A 27992-nucleotide genomic window follows, 5' to 3' on the forward strand; every position below is an offset into this window, starting at 1 on the left:
TAATGTGCGTGTGCCTAAGGTAACACCTAAACAAAGTGGCAATTTAATGTCATGTTAAATACGTGTGTGTGTTTCCTGTTTTAAATAATACTGCACATGGCGCTGTGTAAAAATATCATTCGCTTTCCAGCTTTACAATATAGTAATGCCCCGTATTGCCGCTCAACCCCCTCCCCTATTTATAGGCAAACAACAGGGAGGAGCTGTGGGCTTGAGCGCCCCCCCGCAAGAGACTAAGCCGAAAAAATATATATGTAAAGAGGGTTATGCTTTTCATATGAGCGGAAAGGCGTCACTTTCAGAGCAGAACACAGTGGGGCGAGTCTTAGAGAAGGGAGCGGGGCTGGTCCGCAGATAACAGGCAAGAGGAGAATGAGGGGAGGGGGCGGCTCACTGTAAAAACGTCAAAGTCCTATCAAGGGCTGAGAGTAATTTTGCTTTTTCTCTTACCACCGAGATTACTACGTATATTCAACGCCTTTGCCGTCGTTAAATCGACTGTCCAGACGTCATACGAGAAGAGCGCACTAGCGATTTAGTTCCTTTTTTAAAACCGCTCCTTTCTCGGCTGTTATTATGCAGTAAACAAGAAATTCATATTTTATCGCCAGTTTTAAAGGGACAGAGCGGTGGACGGACACCGGGAGGCTGACTGATCTGCTTTCTGGTCTCTTTTTGTTTTAATCTGGAGGAATCGCGCAGCGGCTCTCACATGCACAGCCACGGCGCGCAGCCCCAGCTATGCGGCAGCGGCGTTAGAGCGACGCCGCTCGACCGGGAATTAAACCGACGCTGGTAACCCGGCGTGAAAGGCGAAAAAATTACCAAATAAATAATTAAAATTGAGTAGATCGCCGGATTTTTTTGTCTCCACGGCGACGCTGAGACCTGCTCCTTATCCGCAATGAAGCTCTAATAGCCTGCATCACCGTAGGCGATGGGTAAGTGTTTTCTTGCGGCAAAAGATCTACGGTTGCACAACTGCAAATCGACCCCCTGTCTGCTCGCACTTGTGTGCATTTATATGTGTATTGGGTGCTATGTTGAGTATTTGGGCAGATTCACCAGTGAATATACGAGCTGTTAAATTATACTAAGCTTGCAAGCAGCTGGATAGGAAAGGAAAACGGTAATGCTATAAAGAATTGCACTGTGTTGCGTTGGTATATTAAAATATTTCTTTCCTGACAACGTCACATTATAGGAATCCAATACACCTGTTTTTCTGATCATCTGCATTATTCAGAAATAACCTCTGCTTTGCTGTCTCAGTTTCGCGCCGCTAATCATATTTAGGTGGCATTGCTGATGCGTTATCTGGAGACGTTCAATATGATGTCGGCTTTCTGATACCATGTTTCAGGAATTGCTGCAAAAAAAGCAAGCTTTCGTCAATAAAACACACCCTTTCACGGCCCGGATTTATCAATCTTGCGCACGACACACATTGTAAATGAAAACGAGGTGAGATCACTTGCAACACACTGGCCCATTACACCCACCACCCTTTAACGTTTTGTCTTTTTAGGCGCCTATTTTGATCATTATTTAACATGACATGACAAAAACACGACATGACAAAAACGTTTGCTAGTTTTAACAGCGCCTTGCCAAGATATTGGTTCGATTAAAGGTAAAAAAGTTACTGTTATGATTCAGACTGCATCAGATTCTATTAGAAGGTCTTGCCTTTGTATGATTAATGCATAATTATTTTTAGTTTCGGTTTTTGTTTCTGATTCTTATTTGTTTCCACATCAGTACCATGTTATGTATTGTTAATTTAAAAAGTAGCTACAGAATGCAGTGCTCAAAGAGTGTCAACCTGTCTGAGAAATGAAGTCACAATGTCATCATACCTTATCAGTTGTGCAAAAAATTATGTGACTCTGACAACTGGTGAGCTGCAGATTAAAATATGTTTAAACGCTCCTCCCGTAATCATTGCCCCTTGGGGTTCTTGGAGGAAGTCCAGTAGGGAGAAAGGACACAGATGTCCATGTCTGGTTCTGGTTCTGACTAGACCTTAATTGGACTGGATGAGCTTTTCAGCAATGCAGGCCGTGTTGATGTAGCGGAGATGCCGTCACCCTGAAAACGGCAGGCCGTGTGCTTGAAAAGGGAGATAATGTAAGGTAATGAAGTCGTACTCTTGAGATCTTCGTCACCAAGGTTATTTCTGAATACCATGTACTTGGGGGAAGGATGTAGAATCATGTGCGTGGTTTATGCAGCAGCGGTAGTGTCTTGGGAATGAGTGGCTACCCCCTGGCGTCTGGCCAGAGCGGGGGGAGGGGGGTTAAGGTCTCGCTCTCGCTGGGGGGGTTCCGTTGGGTGAAGGTGACTTCCTGGGCTATGAGGGTTGGCGCTCAGACACGAGGCCCCTGTCAGCAGGCCGAACGGCCTTCACTAGCTTGGCGAAAATGGAAACTGTTCGTGTGTAGCCTCACTGGCGGGTCCTTGACAGCTTTTGTGTCCACCCCCTTTTGTCATTCCGGTGTCAGCTGTCAGACTCATCCCCCCCCCCCATGCCCTCGTGTCACCTGCTGGGGAGCTTCTCCCTGACCTGTGTTTGAACTGCTGTGTTCATGTTAGTGCTGGACATAGCAGATGGTCCAATTTGTATGTCAAGCAGGGGGAAGAAATGGAGGACAAAATAAAATATATATATATATATACACACACGCACACATACACATTAATTTATTCGACTTTCTATATAATTGACTCCAATGCAGTGCAGTAATTGAATCCCCCACACACAACTACAGCAAATCATTTTACTTTATTATTATTATTATTATTATTATTATTATTATTATCATTATTATTATTATTATTATTATTCTTTAAGCATAGATCTGTGGTTGCTGGGGCTGAACCGTCACTAACAACATTAACCAGTCATTATTTGGGCTGTTTTATTTTTCCGTCTATTTTTGAAGGAGCACCGAACTGTCAAGCATATGAGTGAGCAGCTGCTTGGTTCCCTGTGCCAGCCGACTGTCAGTCTTGTGCAGGATGTGGAGAGAGTGTGTGAGATACAGCCCTCCCTCCCAGATACACGGGCACCTCGCCTTACGGCCCAGACTGGCCAGCATTTCCCAGATGAAATAAATTCTGAGAGAAGATCAACTTTAGTGATCCCAGGGGGAATTTCTTGTTCTGTAAAGTGCAGATAAACAAGTATATACAGGCAGTCCCTGGGTTCTGAATGACATCCATTCTCTAAGTCTGTCTTTATGTTGAATTTGTAGGAAAATCAGAAAAGTAATAATACAGAGCTGGGCAATGTTTTCAGAAGCGTCACAAAGTACCACGTGTGCGAGTTATTACCGAACATTGTATTTAACCTGAATTTTTAATATCTCAGACTTTATAGCAGTCTGTTCATAAGTACGAGTCCATAAGGCTGGCTTTCTTAGCCCGGGGACAGTAGCACAAAACAAGACAAAGTGCAAAAACAGCACAGACAAGTAAACATAGTAAAAAGTGCTCAGGACACAAACAGAATATACCGAAAACAGAATATTACATAAATAAATAAATGTTGTAAAGTGGTGGAATGGTTCCTTCTGCCCCACACCTATGGGTCCTGCATTCAAGTCTCCACCTTGGGTCCATGTGGGGTTTCGTGGGGTTTGTGGGGTTTCCTCTGGGTTCTCCGGTAGGCTATCTGTAGTAGCTAATGGCATACCGATGTGTAAATTTTAGCTGGTGCCAATAACGATTCATTTTTGTCTTATTACCAATTCCGATAACCGGCTGACTTGCATGCACCGCAGATCGGTCGTGACACTGATGTCGGTGACGTTACTTCTTAAGATCCTCTGAATGTGTGTGGCAACCACATCATATAATGCAGTCAATGAAACATCAGCAAAGTATCTCTGACTTTGAAGACTGTAGGGAGGTTCTGATTGGCGAATGAGCCGAACGAAATTCCTCTTCCTCCACTATGGAAAATCATCTCCATTATTTTAATAGTTATGTGTCTAGCTCTGGTGCTATTCTATTATTCTAGTATTAACCACCATTAGGCTGTTGGCGCCTTGAACAATATTGACCAAGATCGACACATTGACCTGATCGATGTTGAAGTCTGGATTTTTACCGAACATTGATCAATACTGATATGATAACTGATAGGCCTGTTGTACATCTTTTATAGTAGCACAGGGCCCAAGGCTAGGTTATACCCTAGATGGGATCCTGTCCCTTCCTCCACATCCTTAATTTAGTACTATGAGAGCCAGATTTCAGAGTCATGTTTGCCCCCTTGACCTGAGTGTTTTGTTTACATTTTAGTCGTTAACTAGACTTGCATAAATCTCTTGGCAAGCCTTGAGCTTTACGCAGAGCGTTTCTCCTTTCTGGCTTAGGTTTGCCCTCCAGCGCCACTTCAGATGCCCCTGTTCTGTTTAGACACATTATAGTACGACATGTTCCAACCTTATGCTCGCTGGTATGAGCACCTTCTGTGGGCCCTCAAAGGTTTATCAACCAACATGTTAATATTTGGACTTACAGGTGTCGTGATTTTACCCATCCTGCAAAAGGTGGGCAGGAGTGCTGCTGATTGGCCGGATTTCATCATGTGTCCACTCAAGGCTGCCTCCTTTATGACCTGCATTGATGACGTACAGGCATGTGGCACGTATTGTAAAGGCTGGGATTTGATCCCCGTAATGGAACAGGTTGCCTTTTGGAGAACCAGACCGGTCTTAATGTTGTACTGCCCAGTATGGTCACTGAAGCTCCAATTGATTTAGTAAATTCGCAGCTTTATAGCCACCATAGAAGCCTCACTTGAGCTACAGTCAAGTTGCACTTAGACTTGACATGTTCAGTTGAGATAAGGAAGTTTTTTTTTGGGTGTAGATAGGCGTCAGTCACTCTGGTTCCTCAAAGTTGCACCATAAATACGGAGAGAGATGCCATCCTGGTGGCTTGTTACACTTCCTCTGCGAGCCGCTCTCTCTCTTCGGAGAACGACCGTTAATCCGGCCCAGGGACCTCGTCGGGTCTGTCAGCCGGTAGAATGGTACCGAGCTGCACTGGAAGACCTGCGGGCTGCTGCTGGTAAGAGACCAATTATCAGGTATCACTCGGCACTCAAAACCGCTGAGGCCATGCGGAGCCTGGGCCTCCTTGCTGACTATCGGCAAACGAACTGCACCACAGACCACCAACTGTGACCTGGGTTCATGGTCGGCACTGGAATATTCCAGGAGATTCTCCTACGGAATTAGCGCTCGGATCGTAGCCCTCACATATCTATGTGGGCCGATCGGCTGCTTAATGCTGACAGGGGAATCAAGGATTAAGACCTGAAGTGGGTGAGTTTACCACCTGTTCCTGTTTGCGCCACTAACCGTCCGGGATGATGATGTGCTTAGTATCTTTACGGGTGTGGTTGTGTATCTGTGAAACAGAGGACGATAGGTGTTTTGTCAAGCTGTCAGCTGTCATTTCCTGAAAATAAGATGAGCATAGTTTGGAATGGGGGGTGGCTGCATGTTGGACAGGGCCCGAGGGGGACAGAAGGGGGCTATTGTGTACAGCGAATGAGGAATACACACCGTGACACTGGAGATTTGGGGGGCAGGACCCGGCGGAGAATGAACCTCATTGTGCCGGGATTCCTGTCCTGCCCCTGGGTCGCGGTGACGCACAGACAGACCTCGTACATAACACTGCCTAAGTGCATGTGCCATCCATTGTCCCCTGTTATGCGCTGGCGTGCCACGCCGCAGCTCAGGGACAGTGGCATTCTGGATGCCCTCTTCGTTTGAGGACAGACTCCCCGTGCTCCTCCGTGGGAGGAGGCCGACACAGACAGGCACAGACGACCATATTGGATTCTGCTGTAGAAGTTTGCCCTGACTTACTTCCATTTGCAATGCAACCTAATACTGTGTTAAGGACTTCAGAGGTTCTCCAGGGGTCTGTACTGGAGAAGTGCTTGGAGGATGGATGGATGGATGGATGGATGACAAGCTGGAAGCTTAAAATTTGCTCCTATCTTTGGGGAGAAAAAGCAATTACAGTTTTTTTCTGATTGCTTAGGCACAATCTTGGAAACTATCGGCTATTTTTGCAAAATTCTACTCCAGGGCTTCACGTTATCACACTGTGATGTAATCGCGATTAAGTGGCGCATGTGCAATAATCACTAGGGCTTTAGATGACTGGTGAAACATGTGTCCAGATGCCGGCTTTTCGGTACTATACAGATGTTTACTTATGCCCTCAATTTGGTAAGCAGATTAGCGCAACGCCTAAAATATCAATGTTGTGAGGCTCAAAAGTTAGTAACCTGTATAATTTTGGCATATCCTCATGTTTATTAAATTCAATTAGCGGAGCATGCTGCATGTTTTTGTAAATCATGGAAGCGATAAGCACTGAAGTGGCGGTGAAGAAAAGAACAGCTCAGCAACCGCGACATCACTTAAAAGAGGAGATATTGTGGGTAAACGAAGTAAAAGACGTCGGTTTTGTGGCGGTACTTTTTGCAGTTTAAAGTCAGAAATGTTTATTAAACAGAAAGATATGTCAAATTTATACAGATTGCTAAATTGGGAATCATAATATGCCTCTCATTAATATTTTAGGTGTACTACTAATTGCTTGCCCAATTGTGAGTGTAAATAAACGTCTGTATAGTACTGAAACACAGGGGTCCAGTTTCACGCAGCATATAATCACGGTGTGGCATCGTGCAGCCCTGCTCCGTACACTAGGCACAAAATCTTACATCAAACCAGCAAAACTACACACCTCTTGAAAAAGCAAACAGTGCTTGCAAAACCCTTCAGAGTATTTTTTTAAAATTGTCTTCGCATCAGTAGAGTACCCACAAACCATCATCTGAATTCACACTTGAAGCGCCAGCTATTCGCTGACAGTATAAATGACGTACACTCGTGGCTTCAGCTTTACCTTTGTGCAGGGAGCAACAGTTTGCAAAAAAAGAGCTGTTATACATGTAACAAACACACATACACACAGGTATCCAAATGTGTAAAGTATGGATGTATATTCCCAACATAACACATCATCAATGGAGGATAAAGGTTTGTTTTTGATTTTCACAATGTTCTAACCTTGCTCAAACAACAAAAATACAGTAGATGAAAACAAAAACATCTGAGCTAGGAAAATAAAGAACAGAAAGAAACAAGGCTAAATAAGAACATAAGAACTATACAACCGAGAGGAGGCCATTCGGCCCATCGAGCTCACTTGGGTAAATCTCAACCTCTGTTGTCAAAGTGGAAAGGCAATCGACAAAATAATGTCGAAATGTTTACAGTTTTGCTTGAATTGTGTTATTAAACTACAGAATGTAAAGTAGTGAATTATGTTTACATTTTTTGCAAAAAGTGTGTAATACAATTACACGCTGAGTGTAAAGCAGAGAACGTGTAATCAAACGTGGTAAATTCATTGACTACGCATGTGAATGGTTTGGAGAATCTCTGTTAGTGTTTACGCATTCAGAAAAACCCAGTAATAATCAGATGATCTAATAAGCCTTTCTGTAGTCTGTCTAATCTCTTATCCAAACAAGGTTACAGAAATCAAGAGAATGTTCTAGAAACCACTGGGCCCAAGGCAGATAATACCCCACATGGGATGTTGATGATGTGGACCGTCTTTGAACCGGAAATCAATGTTCCTACCAGCAGAATGTGTAGACATTTTACTATTTTACACTGTTTTTGCACTATATGTTTATTTGCTTGCGATTTCCATTCTGCCAAAGCTTAGTTCCAACATCTAATGGAAAGACATCCCAGAAGAATAGTAGCTACAATAACAAAGGGTGGATCAACTTCATATTACAGTTTTTTTTTTTTTATTGCACATTTCCTGAAAGCTTCCATTCTTTTGTCAAACCAGTCAACACAAAACCTTTGACCCCCCTCGCAAAATCAAACAATCTACTCAACACTACTTTATCTTTGCTCAAGACCAAACACTGCCTTCAGATCACACTCAAAGCCGGTCAATACATAAACACTACTGAGCAGTCATTACCCCCTACAGCGAATCAGGAGAAAACACTACAGAGTCAGAACTATTCCTGGCATGTAGAGAAACATATAAACTGTAGAAACGGCATTTTGTATGTCGAGTCGCAAAATTGGAATGCAACTGCGCAAGACCACAGTTAAAAATAGGGTTGTTCAGCAAAAATGTTTGTACGTAAAGCAATATGCAGTATTTGCTGTGTTCAGCAAATACAAAGTAAAAAAGGACAAAGTAAAAAAAATGAAAGACGCATCACAGTGAAATGCTGTACAACCGCCAAGCCAAACTTAAGGAAGAATATTTATTCTGCCTAATCATCATGTCTCAGGGCTGGGTCAGGACAGAGAACTCCCTCTGCACCACTGGCTACATTCTCCCTTGCTAGGCAACAGGGGAAGAATTTTCTGTGGTGACCCATCCATACCTTGACATTGAAATTCAGCTCACCTATGGCACTTGCACTCTCATCCAGCATGTATTCTCTGCTCCAGTTACTCATTGCCTTCTTCACGTGTTGACAAACGTGTGTGAACAATTTTGAGTCATTGTGTTTAAATGGTGACTACTGTGTGTTTTTGTGGCCTGCGTTTTCCACTTCACATCAGAGTTCGCCACGGTGCAAAATATATTTTGATGAATGAGAGCGTGTTTAGATTTTTGCAAAACGGGTGACTCATATCTGCAAATAGTGCCTGAATAGGTGAACACTGTTTGCAATGTTGTAAAATGAGCGACTGATTCAATGAGTTTTGGCAATTATGGAGTTTTGTTCCAAGAATGTGGTTTCCTGTTTTAGCTGTTCAAAAAAACTGTATTACTTTTGGTTTTTGGTTTCAGAATGAGATGTTGGACAAGCTGGTGTCCATAAACCTTAGGCCATTTTGTGTACTATGCTGATATATACATCAGAATTTCGGACTGGGATCAGTGAAGTTCGTCTTATCTTATTGGTAATGTACCTGGACCTGGGGACATGACAATGCCCCTCATTTTGTAAATTATTGAGGATATTTTGATCTGATAAGAATGTGGTACACAAACACACTTACATCAACATAAGTGGTTCCATAAGAACTTTTCGCCGTGATGCTGGCCTGCGCTTCTGCCAGCCACACATCTGCTAAGCTTCTCAGTCTGTCTCGATGCTCGCACCCGATAAGCCAAGTGTCGGCTGACGATTTTACACAGCAGCAAAGCTACAGACGCGTCACGCAGGCTTCTGTGCACCGTCCATCTGCTTCTCGAGCGCATCTCTGCCGTTTGCCAAAATGACGTCCGCCATAGTAAATGCCGCCTTGTTGATACGACCCTGCCACTGGCCGAGTCAATTGTTAGAAATGAATTTTTGTAATGCCCGTATGCGGCCTGCACCCTGTACAGTTTATTGTAGCAAAAGAAGGTGGTTGTTTGCTGTTAAAGTAGCTTGAATCATCAGTTAAAGCGAAACCAAAAATAATGAAAACTGGTAAACAGATTATGTTTCTACGGAAAGTTGAGGGCAGTGAAAAATCAAGTCCATTTTCCTGTTTTTAGGCTGTGGGAGGAAGCCTGAGTAGCAGGGGGGGGATGGGGGTGGGGGGTACCGGATATGTGCCAACTTCCCTCCCACAATGCAGAGTTGGGAATCAAACTCCAAACCCAGGAGGTGTGTGAGGGAACTGTACTATCCACTGAAATGCCCCTATAAACATCTGACTCTAAATATAGTAGGGCTGCAGCTATGGATTATTTTAGTAATCGAGTATTCTATCAATTATTCCATTGATTAATCAAGTAATCGGGTAAGAAATACTTTTGCCTTATTCAAGAGCAATAGTAACTATTCAAAAGAGAAAAAAAACATTGGTTTCCCCTCTATTTTTGATGGTCAAACTGCATACAACATTTGTCAAAAGAACTAAACCCTTTTAGTGCATTCATGTACATATGTTTAATTTTTTTTTTAAAGAAAACACTTTCTTATCTCTCGTGTACATAGGACTTTCAGGAAACATTTATTACATACCTTGGATCTTTAGTGACCCAGCATAAATATTTAAAAGTCAAGCCACAAATAACCATCACTGTGCAGACTTTTTATTGAATACTTCTTCCCCAAACACTAAGAACAGTTTCTAAACAAATTTAAATCTCAAGCATTGCTCCTCCGGCAAGCCGGGATTTGCTATTTTTCCATGCAGCATGCAAAAACTTAATTCCTTAATTTTTGAGGGAACAATCATTTGAAAAATTAACATAGAAATGTTAAACTTTCAAACAATTTCGAACCATTTTCAAAATAATGTACGAATAATAATATTGTAAAATGTTTCATAAAGGCTGCCAAGCATAATATGCATTCCGGTTTATTTACTTGAATAGAAAGCAGCTGCCTCTCAGTGATTAAAATACATTGTCATTCTATTGTCATCCACAAAAATTGGGCAAAAACTGCCACTATATGTAGTGTTCAACTCACATCTTTCTCTTTAGGGACAAAGACTGGGGGTGGGACTAATACGGGTAAAAACAATATATAGGTCAATATGGAGAAACAGAAGTTTTTATTTTAAGCGCATGTAAAAATACAGCACGCTATTTTTTTCTGGCAAATAAATTGCCACAAAATAATTTAAGCTATTTCACCAAAAACTTGGTAGCACAGTCACACTGAACCATGTGTCCTGAGGAGAGCTGTAAACTGATAGTTTAACCAGGTGTATTAGCGTGGTAGCAGTGCAGCTAACTGTAATCATGAAGCTGTCGATAAACAGAACAACGTAATATTTAACGTTACCCTGCGTCAATACTAATTGACAGAATCATCAGTGAAATGGGAAGGTTAGCCTCCATAGCTGCTAAGCGACCTTCATAACTATTAATTATGATAAACATTAATAGCTAATGACAACTGATGTATTAAATCTTTTAAAAAATTATTGTTTTATTACCATGTCGCTTAAAGTGCTTGGTAAGCAATGGAAATGAACGTGATTCTATGCTGAGAATGTCAATGTTTGGAACTATTCACTGTCCCCATGACCCGGAAATTTTTTCAATGGGTCCCCACGGGGGGGTCGTCACTCTGTTTTTTTTTTTGCCGCTCTGCTACACGTAATGCAGCGTAAGCACACTGTGCAACAGTAATGATCCTCCGAGTGGTCACTAAGCAGTACGTAGTCTTGTGGATTAAAGAATTTGCATTGAGGATTTTTTGTAGCCAAGTTATTCGAGTTACTCGAATCGTTGCAGCTCTAAAATATAGCATGCCAGATGGAGCATAACGGGAAAAGTCAAAATATGCGATGTCTCCCGTGAATAAAGCGTCTGGAAGAGGTCATGCATGGACACACTGACTTGTTACAGTACATAGAATGTTAATGCATACTGGTGTTTTTACGCTGGTTAGCCTGCATAGTAAAGACCGCAGAGGGATTGAGATTTGCTGGCAGTGTTGCACCGTAAACACAGAGGAAGTCCGGGTGGCGTGGGGATCTGAGGATACGAGGAGGTCACTATCTGCCTCTGCTCTCGGCACTGTGAGACACAGGCTTTCAGGATGAGTCAGAAAACAGAAAAGCGAGTGGGCTCAGGCATCCGTCGCTCATGCCAGGTACGGCCATACACACTCTAACGCCTGTCCACACTCGCGCCTCAAAATCCCTTCTCAGTCAGTTTCATTCTGTCTGCGCAATCTTCCAGCTAAGGCCACGGATGCTCACCGAATGCTTGTCCACATGAGTCATGAAAGTGATGTGCTGACCCCTCTGGCTGCACCATGCAACTGCATGTGACAAACTAGGACCCCGCCCAGCCCACAGAAGCTCTTTCTTCCATGCGTTGTTTGACTTCTTCACGCTTGAGTTTTCGGCCATAACGGATGCATTTATTATAGGGCTGTGCGATATGGCGTAAAATTCATATTGCGGTATAATTTGAACCATAGACGGTAGACAGTATACACTCACCTAAAGGATTATTAGGAACACCTGTTCAATTTTTCATTAATGCAATTATCTAATCAACCAATCACATGGCAGTTGCTTCAATGCATTTAGGGGTGTGGTCCTGGTCAAGACAATCTCCTGAACTCCAAACTGAATGTCAGAATGGGAAAGAAAGGTGATTTAAGCAATTTTGAGCGTGGCATGGTTGTTGGTGCCAGACGGGCCGTTCTGAGTATTTCACAATCTGCTCAGTTACTGGGATTTTCACGCACAACCATTTCTAGGGTTTACAAATAATGGTGTGCAAAGGGAAAAACATCCAGTATGCGGCAATCCTGTGGGCGAAAATGCCTTGTTGATGCTAGAGGTCAGAGGAGAATGGGCCGACTGATTCAAGCTGATAGAAGAGCAACTTTGACTGAAATAACCACTCGTTACAACCAAGGTATGCAGCAAAGCATTTGTGAAGCCACAACATGCACAACCTTGAGGCAGATGGGCTACAACAGCAGAAGACCCCACCGGGTACCACTCATCTTCACTACAAATAGGAAAAAGAGGCTACAATTTGCACGAGCTCACCAAAATTGGACAGTTGAAGACTGGAAAAATGTTGCCTGGTCTGATGAGGCTCGATTTCTGTTGAGACATTCAAATGGTAGAGTCAGAATTTGGCGTAAACAGAATGAGAACATGGATCCATCATGCCTTGTTACCACTGTGCAGGCTGGTGGTGGTGGTGTAATGGTGTGGGGGATGTTTTCTTGGCACACTTTAGGCCCCTTAGTGCCAATTGGGCATCGTTTAAATGCCACGGCCTACCTGAGCATTGTTTCTGACCATGTCCATCCCTTTATGACCACCATGTACCCATCCTCTGATGGCTACTTCCAGCAGGATAATGCACCATGTCACAAAGCTCGAATCATTTCAAATTGGTTTCTTGAACATAACAATGAGTTCACTGTACTACAGTGGCCCCCACAGTCACCAGATCTCAACCCAATAGAGCATCTTTGGGATGTGGTGGAACGGGAGCTTCGTGCCCTGGATGTGCATCCCACAAATCTCCATCAACTGCAAGATGCTATCCTATCAATATGGGCCAACATTTCTAAAGAATGCTTTCAGCACCTTGTTGAATCAATGCCACGTAGAATTAAGGCAGTTCTGAAGGCGAAAGGGGGTCAAACACCGTATTAGTATGGTGTTCCTAATAATCCTTTAGGTGAGTGTATATTTTGCGGTATATAATTTGATCTGTAAATTTCAATATAAATGTTTTTGAAAGGGTAACATACGTCCATAGCAAAGGCATTGCATCAGGAAGTAGTATAATAAACTTTGATGAAACGGGTGAAAAATATTGTACTGTGTCGGATCTGGGTTTGAGTCGGACGCAGGAGAGCGCGGGTCTAAATTGCGGTTTTCAAAACATCATGTGCCAACAAAAAATACCCTAGGGCTATATTTTAGTGACACAAAAAATCCCTGCATTCAAGATGATAAAACGTAAAACCCATATCAGTTTATTCCTGCACGCGCATTCCCGGAAATAACTCTTTAGATGTCTTGTCTTGGTGGAGAGAGCATGAGCGTGTTTCCCAATATTGCTGGCATCCTGCGCTACAAGTGAGCAAGATTTCTTATGTGCGGATCTGTCATCCAGAAGCGAAGGAGTCAGCTGAGGCCATCAACTGTGGACAATATCCAATAGTCTTAGCCTTCGCGTAGGAATTCCAATCGGGTAATCAAAGGAAAATGGACAGTGCACGTAGGTAGCGTATAAAACCTAATAATGTGCAGGGTAACCTAATGTGCATTTTATATATTTTTGGTTTTATTAACACATTTGATTGTAAGCTGGTAAGGCTATATGTGTGGGCATGGCAATATCAAACATTATTTGAGTTTGGAGGTAGGCTACTATACCGTTTGTTATTAAGCAACGTTTTCATATTTGGCTATGCCTTTTCAACTGATGTCGCACATGTGACTGGTCGTTTGTTGTGGCAATAAACTTTTGTCTTTAATTTTGGCTATCTGACTGATTTTCATTTGGGTGCGGGTCAGGTGTCGGTATTTATTTGTAGTGGGTCGGATCGGGTGCGGAATTTAATTTTATTTCAGTCGGATAACGATTCGGATACAGGTTTAAGTAAGACGGGTACGGGCGGGTGCGGTTTGTCAAAATCAGACCCGTGCAGGACTCTGCTGCCAGGTGCAGCAATAATCATACAAATAATTTTCATATAAATCATATAAATAATAAATTATTTATTATTTGACGCAACTTGATTATTTAATTTTTGCGGGCAAGGAGCGGAAATTTCTGCAGTAGGGCGGTATAATCAAAATCCCTCCCGTTGGCCAAATTTATATCGTATACCGTTTATACCGCATAGTACTAATTTAGTGCACGCGAACATTAGCAGAATGCTCTAAACGGAATTTCAGCTCGGGTTACAGCTTTAAGTTGTTTACATTTACAGTGAATGTTATCTATCTCTAATGCTCTGTGTGTTATTTATGTAGCTCTGCAGTAGGGGAGACCGGGTATGGTTGTAACACATGCTGTGGTAAGCTACACTGGGAAGATCACTGGACCCCTGGTCTCTCAGCTTCTGCAGTGATTTGCAGTATCTGCTCACTGTGCTCAGTGTTACATGGCAGATCCCATGTGCCTTCGCAGCTGACCTGATTGACTTGCCCTTCCTCGTGACCTCATCAGATGCTTTTTTTAAAACACTGGCAGACACACCTCTTTCAGTCTTTCTTTTCCACTGTCTAGACATTCTGTAAAATTATTAAAATCAAGAAAGTGTCCTTAGTTGTACTTAAGGGGATGGTTGTCACACTTTTTAAAGATGTGTTACAACCCACCCCACCCCTCTTAGCTATTGTTTAACTAGCTGTAATAGCTAGGATAGTGGTTTGAAATTAGCAGGGGAAAAATACATCACAGTTTACCTGAGAAACTACAATTTAATCTTATTTAAGTCATATGATTTTATCTGCAATAGTATAAATGCTAAACAAAATATAGTCTTGTTTAAAAAAATTACTTTCTTACCTCAAAATCTGTTTTTTATTTGTAAAATCTGCATGTACCTGTTTCCAGCCTTGATATCCATCATGTGGGTTTAGGGAGGGAGTATGTAAACACTGAAATGATCACATAACTCTCATCCTATTCCTGATTGCTGGAATTGGTGGTGTTACGACTCTCCCCATGTTACAACCATACCCGGTCTCCCCTACAGCTGATTCAACAGGTTCTGTTTGACTGACATTATTTGCTTACTGTTCCCCTCTTTGGTCTTTCTGTTTCATACTCAATGACTATCTTTTGACACATCACCAGTCTCCAGGAAGTGATTATTGTTGCTTGTTGGTCTATAGAGAGTGTTGCCCGGAAGAGAAAGTTCTTCTTTGACTCAAAAGATAAACCCAAATATATAAAAGAGCATGTTTTCCCCTTTCCACATGATATTCAGACTCTGTTGTGATATGTTTGCTTTGGAATGTGATTGTTGAGCTGCACATTCCAGCAAATTCCTTCAAAGAATACAGGAAAATGGTGCAGTTCCTAAAAAGTGGACACATTCTGTGAGGTTTTGAAGGAATGCTGGGAAAACGGGTAGCGCTCCAGCAGCACTGTTCCTGAGAGGGTTTGACCAACAAAAGACCGGATATGGGAGACCTACCCAGCGAAACTCCCTGGCTAGAGTGTTCAGCTTTACTGTTCGTGAATGTAATGACTTTTCAAAGTTCACTGTTAAAAATTCTACATAGCTATTAGAAAAAAAAAATCCAAATTTATTGTATGTTTGACTTATTTTGTATCGCCATCTCCTATATGTCTTCTTGTACGTGCTTTAGACAGGATATGTCTAGCTACCCTTTTTTTTGTCAACCATAATGCTGTTGAGCCTAGATGGAATGTCACCTGACGTTATGAAAAAGCAACTAAAGACAGAACTACATGTCAACACGGATTTAGTTTGAGGATTTTGTCATATGGAGTTGCCAGTTTCTTTTTTTATACAAGCTCTATTTTCAGTATTCCTGCATCCTGATATTCAGGCACCAAATAACATAGACGAATAGACGCAAGAGCGAGGATGGCTGAAGAGTCTCCTCTACGGGAAAGGAGAGTACTCATACATGTTCTGACTTCAGCATTATGAACTGCTAATGGAGGGCCATGAAATGTTTGCATGTAACTATATAAGAATATAAGAACCAGTTAAAAGCAGGTGGGCCGATGGGTTTGTGGCCTAGCAAAATTTCTTGTGTTCCCCAATCGGCAAAATTTTTCGGGAGTCTGTATGTGTGGTGAACCCATCTGGGCAAAAGTACAGGGTCAGTTCTAAATCCCAGGCCAGTCCTGGTTAAAAATGTCATGCAGCTGATGTATTTTACATCTTAATGTTTGTTGTTGACATTACAGCCAAGTGCTGAAAACTTTTGGCGGGAATCACGTGGCGGACCAGATGATTCCATAGCGCTTGCATTGAGATGGTAGGGATGGTCACACTTTGTGCTCATTCGCAGAAGTCGTGCGGACAGGTGACCTCAGATAGATTATGGTGTCAGCACAGGGACATGGGACGCTTCTCGCCATTAAGCCTGTCCCCCGCTCTCTGCCTCCCATGATAAGGTGGGCCGACTTAGCAGACCACGGCCTTTGGCTATTGGGGACTTGATTAGCTTTAGCCTGTGAAGCCTGTAGATGCTATTAGCACCCAGAAAATACCTGAATCTCAGCGAGGTAGGCTGGAAAGTGCTTAGCCCGAGTCATAATTGCGGGTTTTAGGAACCTCTTACATCGATAAAGATGGAGCCACTCCTTGTTATTCTTGTCCGTGACTTTCCCAGCTCTGAATGAGTCACGAGGGGTCTTGTTACCTCAGGCAAGTGAATTCAGGTAAACCAATTTCATCAGTCACAAGACGTTAGTGAGAAGCATATCTGTGAAATGGAGCCATTACAGACCTGCAGGGGGCAGTGAAGAGTGGGGCTAATTGAAGTTAAGTGCCATTTTAGCTGTGTGGGTTTAAAGGGATCCGCGGGAAGCTCTTGTTATTGTCCCTGGAATGAACAAACTTGGTTAGCGTGTCCCCCAGAGTGCATTTGCTGTTTACTAAGTACTGCATGTGTTGGAATTTGTACTGTAGCGCTCAGTTTGTGCTATCTTCCTGTAAATTACAAAACTGTAAGATTGCTACTTGTTTCTTGTTTTCTTGAATGACCTAAACAACTCAGGCCCGATCAAGTTGTTGGTCGGGCTGAAATCACAATGCCACGACACACGGGAACTTCTCGTGAGGCTCCGCCATGGACTTCAGCTCTCTAGAAGCGCCTAGAATCGCACCGTGAAGTTAGTCATAGCGCATCAAAACAGAACTTAGTGTGTTGCTAAACAAAAACTCAATAAATCTAGGAGTTCATATAACGGAGAAATGAGGAGTCTGAGAAGGAAATGTGTGTTGTTTGTTTAGCTAATGATCTGACATATGGTTTGGGCAGAATTCAGTATGTGACAAATGTGGCGGTAAGGAGATTGTGTTTGTGAGCTGGAAGTACTGTGTTGCAGGACTGGATAGTGGTGTGGAATCCCCCCACTCTGGGCTGGGGTCCGGTAGTTCACGTGCTTTAATTTCCTTATCTAATCTTTTTAGCTAAATTGCCTTTCAAAGTTTATAAGCTTTTTTTGCAATATAAATACTGTAGGTCATTTTTAACCAAAGTGACTGGAGTTGAATAACCAGTCCAAAGGGACAACAATATACTTTTATTACTGTTGCCGGGGGAACATCATTTCATACCACTCTATGCCTGTATATGGATGGCATGTCAGTGAAGTTCACACAACCTGACACTTCAGTTGGAACAGCAGGATCACAGGACGGCTGCCTTCTGTTCATTGGCCGGCGAGGTCAAACAGCTGAACTGAGCTGAAATCTCTGGGCTGGTCGCTGGCAGAGCAGAATCCAGCTTTAGGCAGAATAAGCATTTATCGAGGGCCGCCTAACTACATCTGTTGTGGAAAGAGTGAAACGATCATCAGTTTTCTTGGAAAGGGGCCTCCCGTGTAAGTAAGGCCTTGCCTTCGGCCCCTGGAAAGATAGAGCCGGCCGCGCTCGCTGATGTTGGTGAATTGAGGCATGTGTGAGAAGGAGACACAGAAGAGTTTTACAAGGTGCACAAAAAACAGAACAGTTAATGAGTAGTGAGTCTGTTGTGGACTGAGTAACTAGTAAGGGTGAAAGTCTAAAACGTAGTTGGACTTCCAACCAAGAAAGGATGAAGGTGGGTACAGGGAAGTGGAGAGGGTTTTGGTGGGATGGAATAGCTCGCTTGCTGGTGCGAATGCATCAGCCATTCAAATCAAAGTTAAAGGTAAAGCCCTAAGTGGCAGGCCGCATCGGATGGGCTCCTCTGCTCCAGCGGGCATCCAGCCGTGTGGTGCTCAGCTTACGATGCGGGGGATGGGCCCCCTTTGCGGACTAAGCAGAATCAGAGACGCGGGCTGATGTGCCTTCAGCAGCCAATGCGCGAATCCTGCAGGGGTCGGTGGTGCTGGTGAGCAGAGGGCTAACACGAGAGGCCCTACGATCGACACGGGGTCCCGGTCGAAGCCCTTATGGGATGTGAAGTTGGCGCTCGGCCTTGTTTTCACTGCCGCCCAGTTAATGGCTAACAGTACCGTTTTGTGGGCTTTGAAACGCGCCTTCCTGCAACTGCAGTAATTCTGGCCTCCACAAAACAGGGTCATTTGACAAAGGTCATTAAGCAAATTCCATTAAATGCAATTGGGAGGAATCAGCCATTTAGTAACACGAAACTGATCCATTTTTCCTAACATGCATAATTATGCCATTATATTCGGTGACAGAGTTTTCTTGTTTTCTCGGCCTGGCATTTTCTTGTATATTACTGTAGGTTATGGGCACAATGTCGTGATTTTCAATCAGTTCCTTTGTCCCTCAGGCTACTTATTTTCCTTGTCTTGTCTTCCTTCATAAGCGCAAGTGGATCTGGCTTGAACACATGCAGCATCAGGTCACATGCTTCCTCAGTTAAGCCTGCGCTTCTTCTGTTCCCTTCTGCGTCTCTTAAATTTGAATTAAATCACTTTTACATTAACGTCACTTATACGCTTTGTGGACACTCTCGTGCGGAGAAAAAAAACGTAAAGCGCCATGCCAATAACGGACATCGGTGATATCGTATCGGGGTATCCCCAGTTTGGTTCGTGCCACATCAGCTCATCTCACATGCCATTCACGCCAGATTCCACGGACCTTTAACTCAAAGTGCTTCCTCTCTGACAGCAATTCCTGTACACCTAGTTTTTATACTCATTGCACAAAAACAAATGTCTTTTTTGGCATGGAGAACAAAGAAAGGGAAAAAGGACTTTTAAAATAGTTAACCATCCTGCTGTTTTACTGCTCTGCTGATCATCCATGCTTCTTGCACAATATAATGACTTTTAAACAACCTTAATCTCTTACTTGCAATAATTCTTCTAATATTGTTACCACACTCCCCTGATGTTTCACATGCCGGTAACAGAAAAGTGACTCTACCTGCAGGGTTTCTTGCTCTAAGCGACCTGGGTTCTTCACTGGGTCACTAGGTGCCTAGCAGCCAACACAGGTGCTTAAACCTGGAATGAAATTCGCAGCAGTTTCACAGCAGTTTACCCTGCACAAAAAAGGTTATTGACCCACAGGAAACTTCTACTGTCCTCAGCTGGATCTGATCCGGACTCTAGGGGGATCCATTTTTAATTAAATTTCGCCTGCTATTTGTCAAAGTGTTACCTTCACTGAAAAATATGTAAGAGCTTGGTTGACAAAGATGGAGGGAAACTGCTTTGTTCACTATTGTCACTAAGCCAAATGTAAGACTTACCGATTATACACGAAGAGGTCAAAGCGCAGGTGTGCCACAAATAGATAGGTAAATTCTGCTTTATGTTGAAAAACAACAGCTCCATTGTTTTGTGAAGTCCTGCTTGTATGGAATGAGCAGCTGCCTGCCGTTGCATGTCTAGCACTCCTTTCTCACATTCCAGTTGGTTCTCTCGGTCGCGACTTTCACTCGCTGTTGTTCTGAGTTCGTTCAGCATCATTACCGTTTGAGCTGCCTGGGATTCACGCTGTGCATTGAATGCAAACGCTGGCAGAGTGGACTGTGGCTGCTCTAAGCATTTCTCTTTGTAGTCTGTGGCAGTCATTTTTAATTTAGAACGAAAAAAAAAAGTGAACATTGTAGTTTGAAAAACATGTCATGAAATGCAGGTTGGCTTTGCGTTCCTGACTGTTTTCAGTGGTGTGTTTGTGTGACACCGTTGGTGCTTTTTCATGTTGTGCAGCATCTTTTGTTATTTTCCTGTTCTTCATTTAAAGCAGAACCTCTGATGCAATTTAATGTTGACTCTCTCTCTCTCTCTCTCTCTCTCTCTATCTATCTTTTTCCCTCTTACCCCCACATCCCTTCTTCTCTCAGGATAAAAATGCGACGGCACAGGGTGTTCTTGCTTTGCACTGTGGGCCTGTGTGTGATCTCCTTCTTGCATTACTACAAGGCCCTACACTACGTCTCCTTGTTGCGAGAACTCTCTGCCCCTTATCCCAACATCAAGTCCTTCATCATGGTCACCGGTTTCTTCTGGAAGGAGAGAGATATGCCTTTGTCAAGCACTTTCTCAGATGATGGCCCTGCCCCGGTCATACGCCCCTCTGACCCCAGAGCTTGGGATTCCAGGGTCGTGGAGCAGCAGCCCAACCCAGAGCTAAATGTGGATAAAGACTTGAGGGTCCCATGGGGGAAATTGGATGTAGCAAAGCAGAAAGAGGGAGATGCCTCTCAGGTAATAACCAGTTTGTCGGTTTGGTTGTTGAATGACTTTTAATGTCACAAGACAGATTAACAGATACCTTTTCCCTTCCATAGGACCTTGAGGTCAAGGAAAGAGAGCTAAACCTTAAAGAGGAAGAGCATAACATTCCCCCTAAACCCTGGTATCACGGTGATCCTGATGAAAAAAGGGTAGTGGTGGAGAAGAAGATCCCTCCAACTCCTACCCTACCAGATCCCATAGAGTCCCTTGGGGACCTCCACTTGCGTCACTTCAAACTCGTTGATGATCAAAGCCCTTACTTTGTGCATACTAAAGCCGGAGCTCTTTGCTTCCGACAAGGGACTGAGTTAGCCGTTCCAAAGGACAGTCTGGGAATGGGAGTTGCTACAGCAGCAAATCGTAGGATACTGGAGCTTCAGGAGGCAGTAAACCCAATCAAGGCCGGAACCAAGAAAGGCAAGAGGCTGGTAAAATGTGTGTGCCGTCCGGGTTGGCATGGTCCTTACTGTGGAGTCCCCACCATGGTGTACCATTCTACCCTGCCCACCAAGGAGCGGTTAATGCCCAGGGAGGTGCCCCGTAGGGTCATTAATGCCATAAATGTCAACCATGAGTTTGACCTTCTTCATGTTCGCTTCCATGAGCTAGCCCAGGCAGTGGACCTTTTCTTGGTGTGTGAGTCTAACTTCACGGCCTATGGGGAGAGGCGCCCTTTGCGATTTTTAAATCTTCTCCTGAACGGGACATACGACTTTGTGCGGCATAAGATCCTCTATGTGTTTCTGGACCACTTTCCTGAAGGTGGACGGCAGGACGGCTGGATCGCAGACGATTACCTGCGCACCTTCCTGACACGCGACGGGATATCCCGCATAGATGGACTGCGGCCAGACGACGTCTTCATCATCAACGATGCGGATGAGATTCCAGCCCAAGAGGGGATCCTTTTCCTCAAACTTTTTGATGGATGGACAGAGCCCTTTGCAATTCACATGCGCAAGTCTCTATATGGCTTCTTCTGGAAGCAACTGGGCTCCCTGGAGGTGGTATCAGGGTGCACTGTGGGAATGCTGGCTACTGTCTATGACAATGATGGCATCAAGCTTAGGCGACGAGAGTATTACACCATGCCTGGGTTCCGGAAGTATGAGAATGACACAGGCCACATCCTGGTCCAGTGGTCAATCGGGAGTCCTTTCCATTTTGCAGGTTGGCACTGCTCCTGGTGTTTCACCCCAGAGGGGATACGTTTGAAGCTCATCTCTGCCCAGAATGGAGACTTCCCCCGCTGGGGGGACTATGAGGACAAGCGGGACCTCAACTACATTCGAGATTTGATCCGAACAGGGGGCTGGTTTGATGGGTCGTTGATGGAATATCCACCCACGGACCCAAAAGAGCACATGTACGCCCCAAAGTACTTGTTGAACAATTATGACCGCTACCGTTATTTGCTTGCGAACCAGTATGTTAAAGAGGGCAAGGTAGCAGGAGGGTAATGCATAAACATTTTTGGCTGAGGGGTAGAGCTGAAGTGTCATTCAAATTCGGGGAAAGCACCACTATAGACTTATTTCCCCCCCATTTCTGGCTCATCCTAACCCTTGCCAACCTTCCATCTCCTTTCCCTGGTTGAGGGTGGAGGCCTGGTGTTGTGGTTCTGCTACAATGGGCTGGGTGTTAATAACAGTCAGTGAAATAACGGGCAGAGTCTGCAGAGCTGACAATAGAGACTCTGTACTCAAGGCACCTTATACAATCTTTCAATGTTTCCTGCTCTGTCTGCTTCTCTGCCTCCCATGTGTAAATTGAGAATGGAGTCCATTATGCTGTCAAATGCTTTTTGTGATATTTTTCGGTCATTCTACACAAGTTCTAATTGACTTTTCTCTCAATTTTCTCAATACTGTCAAAATAACAAAGCAGCCAGTGCGAGTACAGGAAGTGGACTCGGCAGAGTCGGGGAAGAAAAGGCCCTGTTTACTTGCTTGTAATGTGATCATACATTAAATCCAATGATAAATGCTGATTTGTAACCTCGGACCTCGCAGACATGAGCCTCAATATGAAAAAATTATCATTCGTGTAGCAAGCTGCAGTATGAGCCTTGAGACCATGTTTTAGGTGGGTAGGTCCAGTGTGGTGTAAATGGAATAGAAGGGGTTTTCTGTAGGCCTTTGTCTCAGAAAACATTCAGGGGGTAGAACAGCCTCCCTGAATCCTGTGACTATACTTTCCATCAAGATCTCTGTGCTTGCAGCAAGGGGAGTCGTACAGGGGGGCGATAAGATCGATTCCGGGGGCCTCTGAGTGACAGGGGATCTAAAAAAATTTGGAAAATAATTGGGTTGGTCTGGGTTGTGGGACCCAATATGATATGCTTTCATAGGACCCAAAATTTATATCGAGATCCCAGCCTGCAGCAGCGTTTTTCAGATCGGCAGAGGGGGGTGGAATCTGCCTTGTGAAGGAGTTCAGTCTAGGCTGCTTTTGTTCGACAGGAATCCAGAAAAACACTCCAGCATCCAGCAGAACTCAGCAGCAGCAGCTGAAAACCATCCAAAATGTTGGAGGGAAAAAGATGAAGGAATGCAGGATAAGAATTTCTGTATCTCTTTCCCGCCACAGCCGGCGTCCTTCTGCCACCGAGAACTCAGCTGGTTGCATTGCACCTCCACAAAAGCTAGGATGGCGTCTACCACTTGGACGTTGGTGGCAGATTTCCTCCTTCCACTTGGCAGATAACTCTGCCCACCCACACCCCTGCATGACTGCGAGATGTGATTGTCCCCCCTGGAGGCCCTTCCCTGCTCAGTGCCATCTACATCAGGACAGGAATATAAAGTGCTACCTGTATCACATGTGCATATGAGAGCCTCTCTTGTACCTGGCTGCAGCTTATAAAGATGCTAATACGTGTTCAGGCAGGACAGGCCCCCTGACTGCTGGGTGGTAAGCCAAACCTGAATGCTTTGCTTGGCAGTCAATTAGCCACGCCCCACTTTCCAAGTTCTGCTACTTCATCGCTGCTGCTGTGTGACTTTGCACACAAGTCTCTCATTCACTTGCACTTACCGAGTGTCAAAGTGATTTGAGTTGATTTGACTGCTAAAAGATCTAGATTTCTTAATTTGAGGTACAGAGGGGGTGTCACTAATGCAACACAATGTGTGCGAGTCATGTGACACTTTTCGCATTAGTCAGCTTTGTTATCTTCAGTCTTTTATTGCGTACCATCTTATATGTGGTCACTCAGCTCGTTCCCGCTTCCGCAGAATATTTCTGAGCACTTGACCGTAACCCGAGCCAACCCATGACTCCTCAGACAGATGATTCAGTGAAGGCTGTTGAGTCTGAAATAAGGCTTGACAAAGGTTTCTGCCATTTTGCCTTCTCGCTCGTCTTGTTGTGCCGGATCTTTCTTTGCACTGTTCTTTTTGATGTTATTTATGTTGGCACTGATTTATTTTGTCTGCTCCTGGGTTAAGGGACCGCAGATGTCTGCTGAATATATGTAACGTTTGGATGAGGAGAGCATACCGTTCAACCGCGGCGTGAAATATTTCATTTTCAGTTCATGTCTTTGTATCACACTATATTTATAATCATATTTAGTTAAAATGTCTCTCCATATATGAGCGATGAAACTCACATTGAGGTTAAAGAACAGAATTTGGTTGCTCACCCCTATCTAGTATATAGTGATTGGCTCTATAGTGTGTTAGTCCAGTAGTATCAGTAACACTGCGCTTTCTTTTTGGATAAAACTGTAAAAACAATGAACAGGCCTGGCAGCGTTAATTGATCACAGAGAGCCTCAGGACTCCAGTAAACACTCTCTGTTGTCAATTAACACCGTCAGAATGTGTCCTTAAGAAGATTCCACGGAAAATTTATGTGCTCCCTCAGAACAACAAAAAGCAAAGTTTTGCAGAACATATATGGATATTGAAAAAAACAAACAAACAAAATTCATTCAAGAGCCTTTATTGATCGACGTTCCATTTGAACAGAAAGCAAAGCCTGGACACTGAGAGAGCTATCCCAGCATGACTCCAGCCCCTGCGTTTCGCGGGTTTTGAAGTTAGCAGGAATCTCTGGGAAGCTTTGGGCACAGCTGTTGCTGTTTGTCTCATTAATGCGACCCCTAAAACGTTGAAATATAAAAGCCGTCCAAGCCGCTTCAGCGCATGTCAACTCAGTGTTAGCAAGCAACTACAGATGATCATGTGAGTTTTACACGGGTGTCAACATCCATGCAGTGACACGATGCACTGACTTTGATGCGGGTTTATTTTTAAGGGCATAGGTTGTCGGCGCGTCTCGGAAACACTAGTAGGGTGACGGAAGTGTTTTTCTGGGGCATACGCAGTGCCGCAGCAGGTCATAAGGACACAGTGGGTGACAGATGGGTGAGCACCAGGCCTGTGACCATGTGATGGCACCTGACACACTGCTGAATCCTCCCGGTGCTTTTCCAGTCTTCTTTTCCAGTCCAGCCCAGTTTGACCGAGTCCGAGAGGCAGGCTCACGATAGGGACATCCAACCGAGAACAGAGAAATGCGTGACGGAGCAGCAGCCTGTTTGTGTTTCATGAGGCTAGATGAAAATGTCCAAGTGACCTTAGCTATTCACTGTATGTCGCTAAAGAAGTAATGCTACCTGCAATCACATACGTACACATGAACAGCTATAAATGGACTTGCCTTAATGTGAAACGGAATTTGTAATTGTTTACAGTGGTCGTGTTACTGATTTTTAAATTTTCTCTTTTTTGTTTGTCTTATTTCTTCAGGCAGCTTCTTATTAATATTTTTTTTTAATCACATTAAAATGGACATTTGCTGCACCCCCTCCCCAAAAAAAAAAAAAAAAAACAGCGTCTCCTCTCCTCTGGGAGGAAGTGATGTCACGGTGAGGGGGCGAGCTTCACTGCTGTCCTCTATCCTGCCGATCTATTTCGGTCGCATGTGGGAGTGCTTTAACACGCAAGGAAAGTGAGAAAAAAAAACAGCCCTTTAAATATTGCTTAAACTCTTGACAGTATTTTGTCACGCTAGGGATGTTTGTCCATGGAGTTTATACCACAGTAAAACACGGCATATTTTCCTCTCCCCCATTCGTAACTGTCGGAATTGCATAACCATTTAATGCTCTGGGTGCTCTTTTCATGTCTGGTTATACTTCTCACAGTTGTAGCTGATCCCTGGAAAAAGAGAAAGACCGGTGACTTTTTTTTTTTTTAAGTGTTACCTCTGTCTTCTGTTGACACCGTCAAGACATAAACGTGAGGCCTGTGTTCAGGAATGTACATTGCATGCTGAAACTGCAGATAGCCTTGTCTGTGAAATGTAAACTTGCACCTTACTGTAGCAGAAATGTTTTTGTTTCGTGGTAGAGCGGGGGTCTACATCGGGTCTACACCCGTCGGGGGGAGGGGGGGGGTTGAGTTGGGGGGTTGGAATGTGGTTCTCTGTAAACCCCATATCTTCAGAGCTTCAGCAGGAGTGTTATGGTGTGTGGTCCACTGCGTATCTGGGAGATAGAGGGCGGGACAGATCGGACCGGCTCACTTCATTTGCTCACAGCCCTGGTCTTGGGTCCACCCCTTACTATGCACCTTTTGTTCCAGCTGACTTGCCCTTAATTAATTACACCTGGGGGAGCAGTTGACTGCTGACACTGTGGCTCAGCCCGTAATGCCGTCACCGCTGGTGTGTGTCACAGTGTTTCCCCTACGGCCGTTAACATTAGCTTACTACAGCCCTAATTTGATGGGAAGATCGAATGGATGATTTATGACTGTTGACTGTAAACAAACTGTATTGGGGGGGGGGGAGGGTTGTCCAGTACTTCTTCATTCCTAAGGATGAAATCCTGGAATCACCAACAAGTTTGTTCAGTAACATTAACTGGGAGTAACTCTACCAAACTCATTTGTTTTACACATATAACAGATTTTCTCTGTACTGGAAATCTGCATCGACTAATGCTTACGTCATTTTCATGCATAGTCGAAAAAAAGACTGTTTATTTTTCCTGGTGTGTACAACACAGATGGCATTTGGCGGTTTGACACAATTTATATGAAACACGGTGCCATCATGTCATCAGATTTATCTACCTTTTCCTAGGACTATTGGGAAAACCAAGAGAAAGAACAGGAAGTAATGTCAATATTTATCTTTTAAAAGGCTGAGCACAGTTATTGACATGAGAATGTGTGGGATACCTGCAGTGTGCAGAATTTTCTTTGTAATAAAACAATGTGCCAGTTCTCATTTCAGTAAATTTACTTTGGATTTGCAGGGCAGCCTTAGGCCGTGAATGAAATGAACATAATTGGATTTTTGGGTGGTTGCCCTGATTTATTATCACAAATGGTCTTGTAATCCCTTTTAAAGGGATTGTAGTTTGCAAATGTTTAATAGATGTGATTTTTAGTGCCATACTATAAATCCAGTCAAGTCCAATTAATTAAAATCTGGACCAGTAACCTACAAACACAGACATGGGGTTGGCCCAGGACCAGGGCCGGCAGCCTCTGCTGTCGCCTCAGGCAGGACTCGTCACAGAAAGAGCAGGCTGAGGCCAACCAAGCTGGTACCTTCACAGACTGACCTATACCAGGGCCTCACAGTGACACGAGCGGTTTTGGTATCGCACCACAGCAATCTCAAGAATTTTCCAGCTTCAAGCAGCCCCTTCGTAGGGTGTCACGTAAAACCACAGTGTCCTCAGAAACGGCCTTTATCAAACGCCGCGTATTTGCGAAAGCTTTCTGCAGATTGTCTTCGAAGATCGAGAAGCCCACCAATAACACACGCAGACAGTCTGTCTGAATACATTTTAATTACATTCGGCTGGGTAATTATTACACGCGCAGCTTGTACCTGCCCAGTTTTTCCAGTTTCCCAGTAGGGTGTGTTTCAGTACAGTTTCTGGATGGGGGGAAGAAAAGTCTTTTTTCTTATTTTTTATTCTGTTGTTGACAAGAAAGAGTGTACAGTTATAAAATCATAATGAGAAGTCATAAAGGCTTTTTTCTGTATATGGACGGCTGTACATTAACCCTGAGTGAAAACTGATTCTATGGAAAAGATATATAATAAATTAATTTTAAAGTTTTACACCTAGTTTTGAGTTC

At 43.8% G+C, this 27992-nt stretch overlaps 1 protein-coding gene across 2 annotated transcripts; it reads left to right on the plus strand.

Moving 5' to 3' along the window:
• The first annotated feature begins 202 nt into the window (after positions 1–202).
• On the plus strand, positions 203–27975 carry mgat3b (beta-1,4-mannosyl-glycoprotein 4-beta-N-acetylglucosaminyltransferase b). Of its 2 annotated transcripts, none has more exons than XM_023814406.2 (3): positions 203–941; positions 20490–20853; positions 20937–27975. In XM_023814406.2, exons 2-3 carry the CDS (start codon positions 20497–20499, stop codon positions 22341–22343), a joined length of 1764 nt encoding a protein of 587 aa, XP_023670174.2. In that variant the 5' UTR covers positions 203–941; positions 20490–20496; the 3' UTR covers positions 22344–27975. The 2 variants fall into 2 exon arrangements, with proteins under 2 accessions (XP_023670174.2, XP_023670175.2); XM_023814407.2 differs by lacking the exon at positions 203–941 and adding an exon at positions 4956–5339.
• The last annotated feature ends 17 nt before the right edge of the window (positions 27976–27992 follow it).

This window comes from Paramormyrops kingsleyae, chromosome 5, assembly GCF_048594095.1.
Source record: "Paramormyrops kingsleyae isolate MSU_618 chromosome 5, PKINGS_0.4, whole genome shotgun sequence".
NCBI lineage: Eukaryota > Metazoa > Chordata > Actinopteri > Osteoglossiformes > Mormyridae > Paramormyrops > Paramormyrops kingsleyae.

Bases quoted from the DNA above. Each gene is read 5' to 3' on its own strand.
- mgat3b (XM_023814406.2), top strand. From the start codon at position 20,497: ATGCGACGGCACAGGGTGTTCTTGCTTTGCACTGTGGGCCTGTGTGTG. The intron at 20,854-20,936 runs GTAATAACCAGT...TCCCTTCCATAG, and splicing joins AAGAGGGAGATGCCTCTCAG to GACCTTGAGGTCAAGGAAAG.